The sequence below is a fragment of the Lissotriton vulgaris genome, chromosome 1_1, assembly GCF_964263255.1.
Source record: "Lissotriton vulgaris chromosome 1_1, aLisVul1.2, whole genome shotgun sequence".
Classification (NCBI taxonomy): Eukaryota; Metazoa; Chordata; class Amphibia; order Caudata; family Salamandridae; genus Lissotriton; species Lissotriton vulgaris.
In genome coordinates this window covers 588,802,899-588,818,554 of record NC_141685.1, presented here as the reverse complement: position 1 = coordinate 588,818,554, position 15,656 = coordinate 588,802,899, and the positions used below count along the sequence as shown (strand labels likewise).

The window sequence follows — 15,656 nt, the reverse complement described above, 5'->3', positions numbered from 1 at the left end:
TCTCATTATCTTGCGTCAATGTCAGGTGAAATGTGCTCAGCTCTATGTTTTCTTCCAGAACCCGTCTTCAGTGAAAGTAAGACCTACGTCTTCCAGTACGAGGCCATTATCCTGAATGGATTACCGGAGGCTGGCCTGGCCAGATCTGGAATGAAACTGAACTGCAAGGTGGAGATCAGTGGATTCGCCCAGAAGGCCTATCTCCTCAGGGTAAGAATGAACACAGTGTGAAGCGCACAGTGATGACGTGGCAAAGGGGGGGGGCAGTGGGAGGAGGCTCTCCTACAATCATAGCATTTTCTTTCAAAGTTAAACTAATACGGTAGACGTAGCCGACGTTGCCAGTGCAGCCACTCTTCCTTAAAAAGCAATTGAATCATGTAAAATGTGTTTTAATCGTATTTATTAAAAAACAGTATTGTCCCCACTGTACCTTTCGTATTGATAAAAGACCTACTGGCTCCTTGGTCTATACAAGTATAGATATCAACATAAAAACATATATTGGGTCCAACCAGACAATAATGATTCGCTGCTTTGATATCACAATAATAAGTTCACAGCGATGGTTCACAGGGCAGAGTTCCTTTCCAGTCCTGGTCATTTGGAGGAGATTCAGTCAGTATCTTCCCTCCAGAGCGCTGCACTCTGCTTCGCTTTTGGTTATCCGTCGCTGTAAGCCTATCTCAAGGGGTGCAAAGCCTTTTCCTTCCTGGCTGCTAAGGCTTGTATTGAGCTTCCTCTAGGCTTGTGCTGGATCTCTTCTGAGTTCACTTTCCCCAAAAACTTAAAACCTGGTAAGTTCTCCGCTGTGGGGTTGCGTACCTGGACTCTACCTGTTAGCACCTCGATACTCTTCGGAGTGCGCTAAACAAATCCCACTCATTCATTCATTAGGTTGTTGTTTCTCTGCTATGTCACCAGTGGTTGTGCTCGTTTTCCTGGTGTTTCTTCACCTTACCCAGGTCACCAGAGATTGAGCGAAGCAGCAGAATGGCACATAATGCTCTTCTTCCTCACTACCCTTCTCCCACTTCTGTTGGGTCTCCATAAACCTGAGGGAGGTGGAGGAACTTAGGTCGTGCTCTGTCACTCCCCAGCCAACATCTTCGTGGTCAGCTGCAGGTGTGCAGAGACCCACAGCAGACAGGGGATTCAGTATGTGCTGATGTGGCTTTCAGAGAGCCCCCACTGGCGCTGCGCCTACCCTAAATCACAGCTTCAGGTGAGGGTGGGGAAGGCACAGAGAGTGGCAGAACACCAGACAGTACATTTGCTATATTTGGGTGTAGTTGGGAGGGGCAATAAAGAGAGGGTGATGTGGATATATGGCAGGACACCGATATTTTATTTTCAATATTTGGGAGTGGAAGGGTTGGGTAATGCTGAGGGATTTGTGGGACGTTGACAAGATGACATGCATTTTGTTTTCAGTTGTGTTGGAGTGGGAAAGGCATCCAGAATGGGGTGGGAATGAACTATGTGTGTGACATGTGATCAGTATTACAAACAGTAGTGCACTGTTTAATACATAGGTACACAGTGTAATACATAGGTGCCCGCAATATGTATAAATCAAGAACCTCAATATTCTACAGGATGCATTCAGCATCTTAGTTTCTAATGGCATTGTCTTCAGGATATATAGGAATACCTTTCAAAAATCCTAAATATAACTATTTTATTTTGCAGATCACATCTCCAGAAATCAAAGAATACAATGGCATCTGGCCCAAGGATCCATTCACTCGTTCCTCAAAGCTGACACAAAGTATTGCTGCTCAGCTGAGCAGACCTGTGAAGTTTGAGTACAGCAATGGACGTGTAGGAAACATGTACGCTCCAGACGGTGTTTCTGAAACTATACTTAACATTTACAGAGGAATCGTGAACATGCTGCAGGTCACCATCAAGAAAACACAAAATGTCTATGACTTGCAAGAGGTTAGTGTCAATTATTTTAAAACAGTTGTTTGTAATAGTGAGATCCATTAGTGACACCATGTGACATTACTATCTTACATATATATTTAAGTGGCATGAACACATGTATAAAGCCACCTGCAAAGTGGGGTAAAGGCTCCCTCCAAGATATAAAAATGCTGATGTCTGAGTGTTGTGAGGTTAGTTTAAAAAAATCTTATTTCTTTCCCAAACTTAACAAATGTGTCTGGTGAAAGTACACCTTCACTTACAATGTCCTGGATCTACACCTCTTATAGCTTCCAAGACATCATTTGATGTTAAATGGGAACCTGGTCAATAACACATTGGATGTCTTTCTCAATGTTTCCAACTAGGTTCATAGATGATGTTGTGTGATGATGATATCTCTAAAGTATAAAACTGTTGATCAACGTTCTAGGAAATATTTTGACCTTCTGAAATAGTTATGAGAAGAAGTCCTCACAATTTTTCTCCAGAGTGATAAAGGCACGTCTGCAAAGACTGTCCTAATGTATTGTTTCCATCTTGTTTCACATTGGCAGAACATGCTCTGCGTTTGATAATCTAGTGAGTTCTAAGAGTTGTAGTCTTTGTTTGCTTGTATGGAGTCATTCAGACTAATGCACTCGATAATAATATTTAAAAGCAGACAACTTGCAGAGAAAATAAATTGATTCCTGCATACAAAGAGAAAGGTAGCAAGGTACTCTTTGAGTTTTAAATATGTGTTTCTAATTTCCAAAGTGCCTGACTCAGGTGGACCTGAACATACTTAGACTCCAAAGTTTGAGCAACATTCATGATGGAGATGCTAACCTATTTTGCTAGAAATAAGGCAGTTGATTTTCTCAACACCTTGCATCCAAGGGTAACTGATGCAGACTCTATAGAATGGAAGTGAAGTAAGGACACTTGTTTGTATCACTCACAAATATGAGAGAGGCATAGTGTCCTCCCTTAAGAGTCAGTAAAATTAATTCTCGATGGTTTTCATAGAACATTCAGCTTGCAGCAAATCAAGATATCACCCATTGCTGTCATGGCCTGCAGATCAGTAAGTTGAGTCAAGTGATGGGCTACTTACAGCAGAAATCTTTGATAATTGGCAAATCTTACTTTATCTGAATATGTTCATATAAGGACCCAGACCACTGCCTGGCAATTTTGATTGTCTCTGCAAATTTCCACAGTCTGGTGTCACCGGTGTCTGCCACACACGGTATGTGATCCAAGAAGACAAGAGAACAGATAGAATCATCGTTGTGAAATCCAGAGACCTGAACAACTGTCAGGATAAAGTGGAAAAGAACATCGGCATGGCTTACATGGAGAAAAGCGATTCTTGGCAGAAGGTACATGCTTGTCACATATCTAGACTCAAATTTGACTTTTAATATCTACCTCTCCATGATCATTTTTTCTGCTTCTATACTTTTATAGATGGTAAAGAATCTAAGAAGGGCGGCAACATTTACTTACAAGATGAAGCCCCGAGATGGTGGCGCTCTAATCACTGAAGTTACTTCACGCCAGGTTTATCAGTTCTCCCCCTTCTATGAACTCCATGGTGCAGCTGTAATGGAAGCCAGGTGGGTGTCTTATATTCATCAATCTCTGTGTGTGCTGTTTTGTGCAGGAGCATCACAAAATTACATGTCATGTGTCCAAAGGATCACAGCAGTGTTAGTCAGGAATTTAGCAATTCCAATTCAAAATGAATTTATTTTTAGTGAAACCGCTATTCAATATGTTTCAAATAAAGTATATATTAAGCTGATTTACAGCTAGACCAGCAACAACATGGACCGAGAAACCATAAATGTTTGAAAGCTTGCACATTAAACTTGAACACAAAACAAATCAATAATTATCACTAGTTAGATTCTTCCTTTTATAGAATCAGCTACCCTTAATTTCCATCTCTTAGTACTGGTTTTGTCCCCATAAAACAATTGTCTGCCTGCCAGTGAAAGGAGAACTGACATCTCCACCTTCATGGCCTTCTGGCTTGATTATGGAAAGAGCATGTGTTTACACTTGCATTTATATCCTATCTAATGCCTCATATATATCAATATTGTGGCAATAGCTTTTAAGCCACAAGTCAACTTTGTTTGATTCTTGCCAATGGCCATACCAGATTAATGAAATTGGCTTGGCTCCTAAATGCTACTACTTAGCTAGACTGGATTTATCCTATAGTACTTTCCAGATGATCACCACCAAAAACATCTTATATGTTCCAAGGCATGCTAAGATGAGAATGGGGTCTGCCCAGTGTTCTTCCAACAGGCAAGCTATGAGACACCAAGCCACTTTGAACTTGAGCTCAGAAAGACAGTTTGGTCTTTTAGAAACAGCTAAACTGCCTGTCTGTTCTCTCAGTAATCATCTGGTACATCAAAAGGACAAAATACGCACACTTAAAACTCCATGAAGCCACACATATTGTGACAAACAGGTGTAAGCACAGAATAACCCTACACAAGTTATTGATCCCACTGGTGATGACTGCGTTCTACACATTTATTCTTAACAGAAAAGCAGGAACATTTATACAGTGCATGGTTCGTTGTGCTATTGGAGGTTGAGTCTTGGAAGGCAAAGGATGTTTGGTATAAGTCTTGTTAGAATATGTCTGAGATTTAAATGTGTATTTCGATGAAGCTAATGCTTTCTAGAGGACATTTGTAAAATTACACATGTGAAGAATAGAGTAACAGTAGAAAAGTGTGCGTCAACACCTGCCTCAGTGGTTTGAGTGCCACAATGGCAAGTTTTTGAATTGCTAAATTAATATTCACTTTGGTATTGCATAATTTCAGAAAGCAAGCAATTCAAATGAATTCAAAGGCTTAGAGGAGAGCCTTTTGTTTTTTTAGTTATGTGAGTTGATTTTACTACAAGAAATACAAAATCTTGCCCTTGAGTTTGTTTTATACATTGGATAACTGTTGAGAGGAGAGTATAACAAGTTTCCCCCCAAAATATGAATTCTGATTCATCTTTTTTATTCATGGAGCTGTTGTCCAGTGACATTATTTTAAGCTAGCCAAGGTTTGCAGCATTTACCTATTGCATGCCACCCCTGGCTCAGTCCTTGCTATCTCAGGCTCTTGGATTATGCTAGGATTAAAACCAAAAGAAAGTAAACAAGGCTCTGTGAGCTCTATTTACCTTTCGTAGCTTCCACTCACTGACTTTTCCTCAGGCACCTGGCAGCAAACATAAGTCTGTTGAGGGGTTCGATGTGAGACAAACTGTCAATGTACGTGATGACAGTTGTGGTCGAAAGTATTCAGGATGTCCCTTCTGCTACACCTGATGAATTAATGTCCATGGTGCTTTCTACAAAAAAGCATTAGCAGATTTATAACCATTATCTAGCAGAAGACTGGCTTGATTTTTGCTTGTAAAGTGTTGTCCTTCAATTTTCTGCTGGGGTGTGTCTCTGTAAATAATTGACACAGTTATGTTAATATACAACCATAACTGTTTATTGTAGTATCTCTAAACTGATTTTTAGCATCTCTCTATATCACCAGATCTTCTCCTTTAGATAGGTTACAATGAAGGAGGAAAGACTGAGAGGGTTCATGCCGAAGATATCTTTCACAACATAGAGCTGTACATAGAAAGTGAAAGGTGGTGAGGAAAATAAAATCTATATTCTCAGCTCATCAAATCATTGCAATGTAATGAAGTCAAACAGAGCCATGCTAAAGCGCTGTCCTCGCATCTATATATGCTACTTTTCATAACTGTGACAGAATCTGGGCTGATGCAACGTCTGAGTAGGGCCAGAGAAAATTAAACTTCTCAGTGATGAAGACAATGAGCATCTACTATCCCAAAAAGGTCAATTAGGAAGTAGGATGAGCTGAACATCTGCCCTCACCAGATCAGTACAAAAACCTTTTATTTTTAGTCTGTATTCAGAGGTCCAAATATGTGCATGTATAATGTCTGGAATGGCAGACTCCAAGCAGTTGGCATTTTAGGACCCCTGCTTACCTGATCGTTTGCAAGCTAAGGTTCTTGACAAGACAAATAGGGAGCTAATACATTTTCTATTTATCTTTCTTTCAGGCAAGTGCTCACTTTTGTGGAAACGAAAAGCAATCGAGTGAATGCTCCTCAGACTGAGCTACAGAACCGCGGTGGTCTTCAGTACCAGTTCGCTTCTGAAATATTTCAAATGCCTATTCAGTTAGTGAAGACAAGGAGTCCTGAAACCCAAGTATGTAAATCTCAATATATCATTGTGCATGTGAAATTCAAATTCTCTCTGAATCGCAATTAGAAACTCCTAATTTTTGAAACTCATAGAGTTTCATTTAGGGATTACTTGTGAGTTGCAAATCGACCTACCTCATAAATATTAAGGAGGTAAGTTGCAATTTGCGACCCATTTGGAGTCACTGCCATCACAGTAATGATGGCCGGCAGAGATCAGCAGACCCCCATGCTTGTGACTGCTTTTTAACTAAGCAATCCTTTTTTTTTAATGTAGTCTGTTTTCCTTAAACAAAAATGGTATGTGTTTCAAAAGAAAAAAAATTAAATCTTGAGGTTTCATTTTTGAGGTATTTTTTACATTCTTAACGAGGAAGGGGTCCCTTAGGGACCCCTTCTTATCTGCAAATGGGTTACCACCAGTTTTAAACTGGTGGGAAAGTATTACTGTTTTGCAACCAGAATGCTATTGCAAAACAGTAATACATACCATATTGATTTAGTATTTGGAAGGGACGCCCCTTCCAAAGATCGAATCACAAATGCAAAATGTGATTCAATAATAGGATACAGAATCACATTTTGTGCACTTGAAAAAACATTTTTCCGGTCGCAAACGGCCCAATTCTGCGAATTGAGACGTTTGTGTCTGGAAAAATTATTTGTATATTTGGCCCCTGGTTTCATCGCAGTTGATGCAAACCTCTTACAGGGCCATCCAAAGAATATATTCATAGAATTATATTTGGGTAACATAGTACAACTGGAATGTTTCTGACTGAGGTGTTCTGAGTGGTATTAAGTAGACAACAAAAGAAACAACCAAATTGTGTATGATGTCGCTCAGAACACTGAGGTAAAAAAGATCTCTATTATTCATATTATACCCATATATACTTTTATATTCAGCTTATATGGTATGTTATGTATGGTGTCCAAAATCATTTGGCCCTGCTACAAATGAGCAGAGGAGTAATTGGGGAGCCGTACATAACATGGCCTCTCCTACCTCTCCCAAATGTCCAAATGGAAAAAGGGAATATCTGGCCACCTGCTACCAACTTCCAACAGGCTCTGTGTATTTCTACTCCCCATCCTCTCCAAGCTGTGGTAGACCAAGTGCTGCACTAATTTGCTTGCAGAAAGCCCTGTCAGAGCAGTGTGGACTTACTTTAGGAGGTAGAAACTGTGAGAATCAACCTTTGTTTCTCACAGTTGCTACATCATAGCTTTAAATAATCAGATTTAGAATCTGGTATTCACAATAGATGCCTCCAATGGAAACATACATAGCATATAGACACATAGATGGGTAACTGTGTTTTACAGGGATGCTTTTCACTCAGGGGTTCTGAGAATAACATCTCTGTAACTCGCAATTATCCATCTATAAAGTAATGGATGGCACCTAAAAGCATCTGCCCCTGCTTATAACTGCTACCCAGGGGCAGAGGAATAATATGGGAGTATGGCCTCCAATCCCAGACACAAATGTGTAAAAATAGCTTACTGACCATCCATAACTAACTCCCACCCCATCCCCATCTACGTTTCTCCTCCTGCAGCTGTGGTCTCTGCTTTCAGTCAAAGCAAGCAAGCAGAACTGTGCTGGCAGGCTTTAAGACAGCCCTGTCAGCCTGGTCTGAACATCCTTTATAATGTAGCATGGTGGATAACGGGTTTTCTTATCAACTTTTGCTATGTCATAGCAGTGAGTTACCAGATTCGGAATCTAGTTTACTATGGAAGCCATGCCTGACAAAGGAACATTTATTTCACCCAGTTGCACTTCATTACAAATCATCAGCAATAAGTATTGTAGAATGTTCTTTGTTTGCTGATGTCGGTTTTTGGCTTTAAGGTATATTGAGACATTTACCCCCAGATGTCCCTTTTGAATGCTTGGAAAATCTGTAATAACACACAAGTATGTAATCCCCGGTATCTCTTAAAGAATCCTATCTAACCCTAAAGACCAGGTCTGCCCAACAGCACCATATAAGATCTATAAGACTTCCTCAATTCCTACCTACATTGCATCTACTGATTATTGAATTCAGAGTTGGCAGTTTGTACTCATGAATTGATAATACATAGGTACTCCTCCCATACAGGGCAGAGGCCAAGGCACACAAGTTTAACAGTTTTAACAAATCCTTGGATGAGGAAAAACATTGATGACACCAGGCTGACTCACTCTGGACACATCAACATCCATCTTATGTTCCCATGCCTCTCCCTTGTCAAACATACAACCATTCTAACCCTAAAGCTAATCCTCTGTCTGTTCACTCCACGCACAAAGACCTTCATACTTGATTTATTGCTAGTGATTAATCATTGGGACCACACTGAGCCTATATTAGCATTCAGCCAAGCAAAGTATTGTTCCCTTTATGCACAGACCTACGTTTGAGTAACAATTCAGATATGTGCTTGAGAAAACACTCTCGCCTATTTATTTTTTAGACATTTTTTTAATCACCAACCAGTCAGAGTGATGTACTGTGGTAAACGCTGGCCATTATGATCATAGATTATAATTTGGGATAGAAATATCTTTAAGCTCAGCCATTTAGCATCAATCAATAGCATTTTACAGGTCCTACACTGATTGACTTTGTTCTGTAATCCATATATTATTTGTTAATACAGTGGTGCACAAAACTTACTTCTAGACACTTTGCCTCTATAAATTAGACATTGTACTCGTACCATCTAAGAGCCCACAAATAGAATGTAATACCAGTGGGAGTGGCAGAGGAGTAATAGGCACTGCACATTTTAGACAGTAAGAAAGTTGTGATCTCCAGGGTCAGATTAAGAATTGGATGATGATGTAATTCCAAACATTTAAAGACGAATCTGGAGGATAGTCCCACAAGGAATTTCCCACACCATGGTTATATTGTGTAGGAGAAAATAGAACAATACCTGGGATTAATTACTTTCAGAATTCAAACGATTTTCCTGGGACAGTTTGGAAAAAGCAACCGATTATTCAATGATGCCACTGAAGATTTTCAATCTTCTGTTTTTTTCTCTCTGTTTCATATCATAAATACCATTTGTTGTTTGTCCCTCTGATGCATGCTGTCCCTCCAGTGCTCCATCTCTAGATAATGCTAGGAAACCCAAAATTACACAGCAACTAATCAAACAGGGATGAATGTCCTTATAGATGTAGTGTGAGAGAAGAGGCGCGAAGAACTATCTTTAGCAATTTAAAAACTTTAAATTTGCGAATATACTCCTTTCCTCTGGCTTCTTGAAAGATATGGCACAGTATGTTTCATGATATATTCCATTAGTTTTTTTGTAAATAAATTCCACCTATTTCATTTTTTGGTACAGGTTGCAGAAACCCTCCAGCATTTAGTGCAGAATAACCAACAACAGGTACATGCTGATGCTCCTGCCAAATTCCTACAGCTCACCCAGATTCTTCGAGCAGCAAACTATGAAAATATTCAAGCCATATGGAAGCAGTTTGCAGACAGACCTCAGTACAGGTGATTTGCTGTTATTATGTCAACCAATAGCTTGTAATACTAGAATTGTATCTGCCTAACACCTGGGATTTGTATGCTACATGCAGGCGCTGGTTGCTGAATGCCATCCCAGTGGTGGGAACCATCGATGCACTCAAGGTTATTAAGCAGAAGATCCACAACCAGGAGCTGAGCCCCAGGGAGGCAGCCCAGGCTGTCACTCTAGCTGTCCAGTTCACCAGAGCAGATCACCAGACCTTGCAAGTGGCTCAAGTAAGTCTAATAAAGTGTTTTCATGTTGTTCTCTCATGTTAGTGGACATTGTGTAGTTATGGCGAAGAGTGTAGTATGACTTAAAAGGGAAGTCAAATGCATAATAAAATATCCAATTGTCCCTTCTGAAGGCCTCCTCCAACTGGGGCCTTGGTCAGCCATTATTTCACATATAGAATACCATCCAATGAGTGTTACAGAAATGGTGCCTCTGCTGATGTACAAACAAACTGCAGCACTTTTCTGATTGGTACCCTGTCTTTGAGCCTATGATCCTATTTACATCAATTGTAGTGTCCAATTTAAAAAAAATATTACAAAGGAAAAAAAAACAACAAGGCAATGGGTGTTTGCAAAAAGTCACAGCCACTATCAATCTTTTGGGCTGCTTTCCAGTCTATGATTTGCAGCCCAGTATGCAACTTAAGACGTTCAAATCAGCTCAGGGGCTGCTTGAATAGGAACAACAATGCAAAAACTCTGAGGCATGGTCTGTATGAGAACACATGCAATCACAGACAAGATTTGGCCTATTTAGGCCTTGTCAATGAGATATACCTTCAATCCCATGGCACAATGAGCAGGGGACCAAAACTGGATATTCCTTAAGTACTTAAGACAATGTATAGATGAAAAAACAAAGGTGAGGAGGGATGGAACACTTGTAAAAAGCCACAGCAACTGATAAGCGATTGAGTTGCATTTCAGTCCATTATGTTTTCCCTACTATTCCACTTCAGATAGAGACTAGCCTCATGTATGTCTATATTGGTCCTGTTCCAGTAGGAATAATCGAGATTGAACTTCTAGCCAGGTCTCCTCTGAATGAGAACACAAGCAACCCAAATATTTTTTTCACCACTATGACACTTCAACTTGTCTGGGGTTGCTTATGTCATCGGGGACTGTCAGGCAATTTGGACTGAACTGTTCCCATTGAAACAGGATCAGGGCTCATTTTCATTTGATTGGCCTCTGCTGGATTGGCATAGTGTATGGAAAACACTGGACTGGAATACAGCCCCCAAGAGATTTGCTCTGCCTGAGATTACTTATAGCATTCTATCCATCATATCGGTGTCTGATGCAATTGGTGAAAATATCACACTTCGGATAAATATTCTAAATTCTTCACTCTAAAAAGATTGTTTGCGTTTAATTGTGTACTTTGGAGTTTTTATGTAGCATTTTATGTATTTGATACTATTACAAACCCGTGAAATTCAAATTTTGATCATGTTGTACCTGCGTATGCCATGCCTTCATGCCAACATTGACTTTTAAAATCACCCTGTCATTGCTATTACACACCCATAATATGTTTGCTCACTAATATATCCTTAGCTGTCTAGCCTCTGTGCCACTAGTGTATGAAGTTCAATAAATAGCCCTTAGGGACATGTAAAGTCCTCTCTTGTAAAATCACTTGATGAATTGTTGTTATGTAGAGTGTTGACCTGTATGCCATACCTCAATTATGTCTTTTTTGTAATGTGTTAGCCATCTTTTACTTTTTAACCCTATTCTCCATAATTGGACAAATGTCGTGAAATGTTCATACCATGTTAGGTGCATAAAATAAACACGGTCTACAAACTTACAGTGATTAACCTCTGTCCATAACCTTGCAGGATTTAGTCAAAGATGCAGAACATCAGAAATCCCCTGTCGTATACAAGGCAGCGATCCTGGCATACGGGTCCATGGTGAACAAGTACTGTGGTGCTCATTCTTCCTGTCCCGAGGAAGCTCTATCTGTGAGTAACTTTTCAGTATTGACAAGGAAAATAGTTTTACATATTTCTTTCATTAACACAATCAGTGTGCTTTAGTCAATCAATGCACTGAACTATTTGCATTAATATGGTAAAACAGCATCTGTGACCATGTTATGTCCTACCACAATTTAACAAACAACAAGAAAAATGACAATACTGATCCGCTATTTAAAATTATTTCAACCAGGTTGCAAGAGCCATAAAACAACACACCCGTAAGCTCATTAGTAATTTTTATTTCAATAGCACAGAATCTTTTTAATTTCTTTCCTCTAACAGGGAACACATGGCTAAAAGTGATGAACAAAAAATACATTGTGAATACATTGCAACACAAAAACCAATAATCAATCCACTTGCATTCACATACTTCCAAACACATTCACTCTACACAACACCATACATATTCAACCTACTTGCTGCAGAAGGGGTGGGACAAGTAATCCACCTAGAAAGCACCTAAAATGCCAAACAAAGCTGTGGTTACCTTACAAAAAGATTTTCTCTATAAATGTACACTGTACAAGGTTTACACTAATGTACAACCAATGGAATATTTAAATTAATCGGGCACAACACTAACAAGCCTATTCAACAAAACCACTGTTTGGCAAAAGAACGTGATCTACGCCTTACAAATCACTTCGTTCATGGGATTCTCTTCAGGACCAGAAACCTCTATTCTGAAAAAGCCACAAGATCAGTTTTCAAAGAAGTAAAGCTGATGAAAGTAGTTGATGCATGCCCACTCTAGCGGTTCATAAATGACTTGACCCAAAATTCCAATAATGGATGGTGACGGCATCCTTCGGCGCCATCCGGCGCTGGAAAAAATTCAGCTGAAGTAATGTTCCCTTTCCAAAAAGTTGTGACACTCGATCACCTACCACAATTTAGCCAGTGCCAGTCATTTGTACACACAAGTGCTCAAATTCAACCAATGGAAAGAATTCTACTACGTGCATTGTGCATGTCCAATAGAGCATTGCTCATGTACAACATGGGTGTCTCTGTATCAGAATATTTTTTCCTCTTTCTTAGGGTTATAAATCAAACATTATTATGGATATTTGTACTTTATGTAGAGCAATGTTAACAATAAGTTCACTGCATGAGGATGTAGATGCTGTTTGTGGCTTTCGAGGAGAGCCCTTAGCTTGGAAACTGGATTTGAAACCCAGTTATTCACTGCTATGGCAATAGAGAAGTAAGAACTACAGAAACACAAACTACCTCTCATTTGGATTAGGTAAGTGAGACAGAGAGGTCATTAGACTGGGTGACAGAATTATGGGTAAATTAATTTCATCCAAAAAAAAGAATGCACAAATAAAGAATAGGAATGAGATCCTGAGAGTGAAAAAGTGGCAAAATGAGGAGCATTAGCTGTGTTTCTTTTGCAGCCTCTACATGACTTGGCAGCTGAAGCGGCCAACAATGCCCATGAAGAGGACATGGCCCTGGCTCTGAAGGCTCTTGGAAATGCAGGACAGCCAGCCAGTATCAAGCGGATCCAGAAGTTCTTGCCAGGATTCTCCTCCAGCGCTTATCAGCTGCCTGTCAGGATCCAGACTGATGCAGTGATGGCTTTGAGGAACATTATGAAGGAGGATCCAAGAAGGGTAAGAAAGAAGGAGCGAGATTCATCAAAACAACCATCATACTAAGATGCATACCAGAATCAAAAGAATAATTGTATAACTCACCCTGAGCACAATATGTGATTGAATATCCATTTCAGTTGGTTGGTTTGCCTACATACGATCACCATAAAAAACCCTAGAAAACTCAGAAGTTTCATATTTATACAAAATACAATTAATAATGTAATTTATGTGTTGCTTTGTGCACTGATTTATTGCCTTTTGGGTCATTAAAGGACAATTTAGCTTTCAGATCTGGGCTACCCTTCACAAATAGGTGGTGCTCTCCCATAGAAGTCTTTCAAATGTTGTTCAAATTGCGCATTCGAGTGTGTATGCCATCATAGGTGTATGTATGTGACTTTAATCTGCACACATTTTTGTAAAATTTCCAATATCACATTCTGATGTCGGTATATAGCCCAGATTGAGAGTGACTTTAAGATTTCTCAGATTTACCATAAACTATCGTTAGTTAGCGAAGGAAGCATTCATTGATCTATTGTACGTCCCTAGCAATAAGATTAAATTTAGCCTTCCATGGAAGGTCTGTGTAGTACCAAAGTAGTGGAATTCTATAGGCACACCACAGTATGAGTGTAAAGAGTCTACAGAAAAACATGTTCATTCTTCAGGCACTTTGGTAGCAATTTTACATTAGGTCTGCCTTCTTTTAAAGCAACACAAAAGAAAATAGACCACATATGTTAAACCTAATATGAGTTGAACAAAGAAAGTATACATTTATTCCACATTTAATGTAATATACTCACATGCTTCACTGGATTGATGGTTACAAAATCAGTTGTTCTCTATGTCTGGGATTCAGGAAGACTTTCTAAGAAGAGGACAATTTTTAGTTCAGTGATGTTTTCTGATATAAAATATCATAAACAAAACCTGCGGGCTGCAGAAGTCTCTTGTCAGAATCAGGTGCCTTCTAAGTGTAATTTAATGGAGATCTAGTGGGACAATAGAGTGTGTCTTATTTCTGTCAACATTTGATAGGCGGTAGCTTATTTTGTAATAGGCTTTTCACCATAATGGAGAAACACGATAGGTAACTGCATTCTAAATATAGTTTTTATATTTCTTTATTATACGTTTTTACTCATACCACCAGAAGTGATTAACCCACTTTGGTTAATCTACTAAAGTAACACCAGATTTCCCAATGTTTCCCTTACACACATATTTCATCATTAATTTAAATTATAATATAAGAAAAAGGCCTCTGATGAACAAATGTGTCTCAGATAAGTATAGTCATTCCCTATGAAGCATTCCAATTTGCTCACTTTTTCCCAAAAAATCTTCTTAATCCTGTGTATATGAAGTCTCTCAGTTTTAGAAAATCCTCATCCTTATATTATGATGCCTCACATTACTAACCTGACAGTTTTGCATGCAGGGTTTCCGATGTTGTTCCACAAAGGTCTGCTTTACTTAAGATAAGGTTTGTAACAAAGACCAAAAATATGAATTTAGAGGGAATACACTGTGTTCTATGGCAATTGTTTCAAGTTAACATATTGATTTTCAGGGCCAGAGCTTTACAGGCTCAGGCACATTAACAAATCTGCAGGTTCACTCCTTGAGAATGGTAAAATTGCTGTTGGAGTACACATCTCGTATAGAGTGTGTCTACTTCACTGATACTCTGCCACGTCTTATCACTTGCACATTTTGAATTTGTTGCTTTTTATGAGGTATATTGAGTATTTCACCTAAATCTTTTTAATAGTAGTTGAATATTCATAGCACCTGGTGATTCTGTTGTAGTTGTTGCACTGAAGATAGATGGTTTGAAAGTTGGACAAGTATTGATGGTAGCATGTCAGCCATCCTGATATCATCTTACACAGACGAAGAAATAACTGAGCAGGAAGGCGCCTCTTTAGTGACTACACACCCCACAGCATCTTCTGGGTATCAAGCTATTTATCAGTACAAATACATGTATTTTATACAAAGGTAAATTTGAATCACAGGATACTGGTTATGTGTTTTCTCGCTAGATATTTCAATTGATATATTATGTTTCTCTCTGTAGGTGCAGGAAATTCTTCTGCAGATCTTCATGGACCGCCGAGTTCGTACTGAAGTTCGGATGATGGCCTCTGTGGTTCTGTTTGAAACCAAGCCTGGTCTCGCCTTAGTGACAACCATCGCCAACATTGCATCAAAGGAGAGCAAAGTGAACCTTCAACTCGCAAGTTTCGTATATTCACAGATGAAGGCCTTGTCCAGAAACCGTGTTCCATCGCTCCATCAAGTGTAAGCATCAA

The 15,656-nt window shown here is 39.3% G+C and overlaps 1 protein-coding gene across 2 annotated transcripts in view; it reads left to right on the top strand.

Moving 5' to 3' along the window:
* The window catches only part of LOC147747523 (vitellogenin-A2-like), a 59,135-nt gene that overhangs the window by 396 nt on the left and 43,083 nt on the right, over window positions 1–15,656 (top strand). For both annotated transcript variants that reach the window (XM_086953988.1, XM_086953987.1), the window contains exons 3-12: window positions 59–210; window positions 1,693–1,944; window positions 3,138–3,299; window positions 3,388–3,536; window positions 6,037–6,187; window positions 9,538–9,695; window positions 9,782–9,947; window positions 11,579–11,704; window positions 13,129–13,347; window positions 15,422–15,645. In XM_086953988.1, the coding sequence (XP_086810114.1) occupies window positions 59–210; window positions 1,693–1,944; window positions 3,138–3,299; window positions 3,388–3,536; window positions 6,037–6,187; window positions 9,538–9,695; window positions 9,782–9,947; window positions 11,579–11,704; window positions 13,129–13,347; window positions 15,422–15,645 (1,759 nt within the window). The remainder of the gene's footprint in view (window positions 1–58; window positions 211–1,692; window positions 1,945–3,137; window positions 3,300–3,387; window positions 3,537–6,036; window positions 6,188–9,537; window positions 9,696–9,781; window positions 9,948–11,578; window positions 11,705–13,128; window positions 13,348–15,421; window positions 15,646–15,656) is intronic.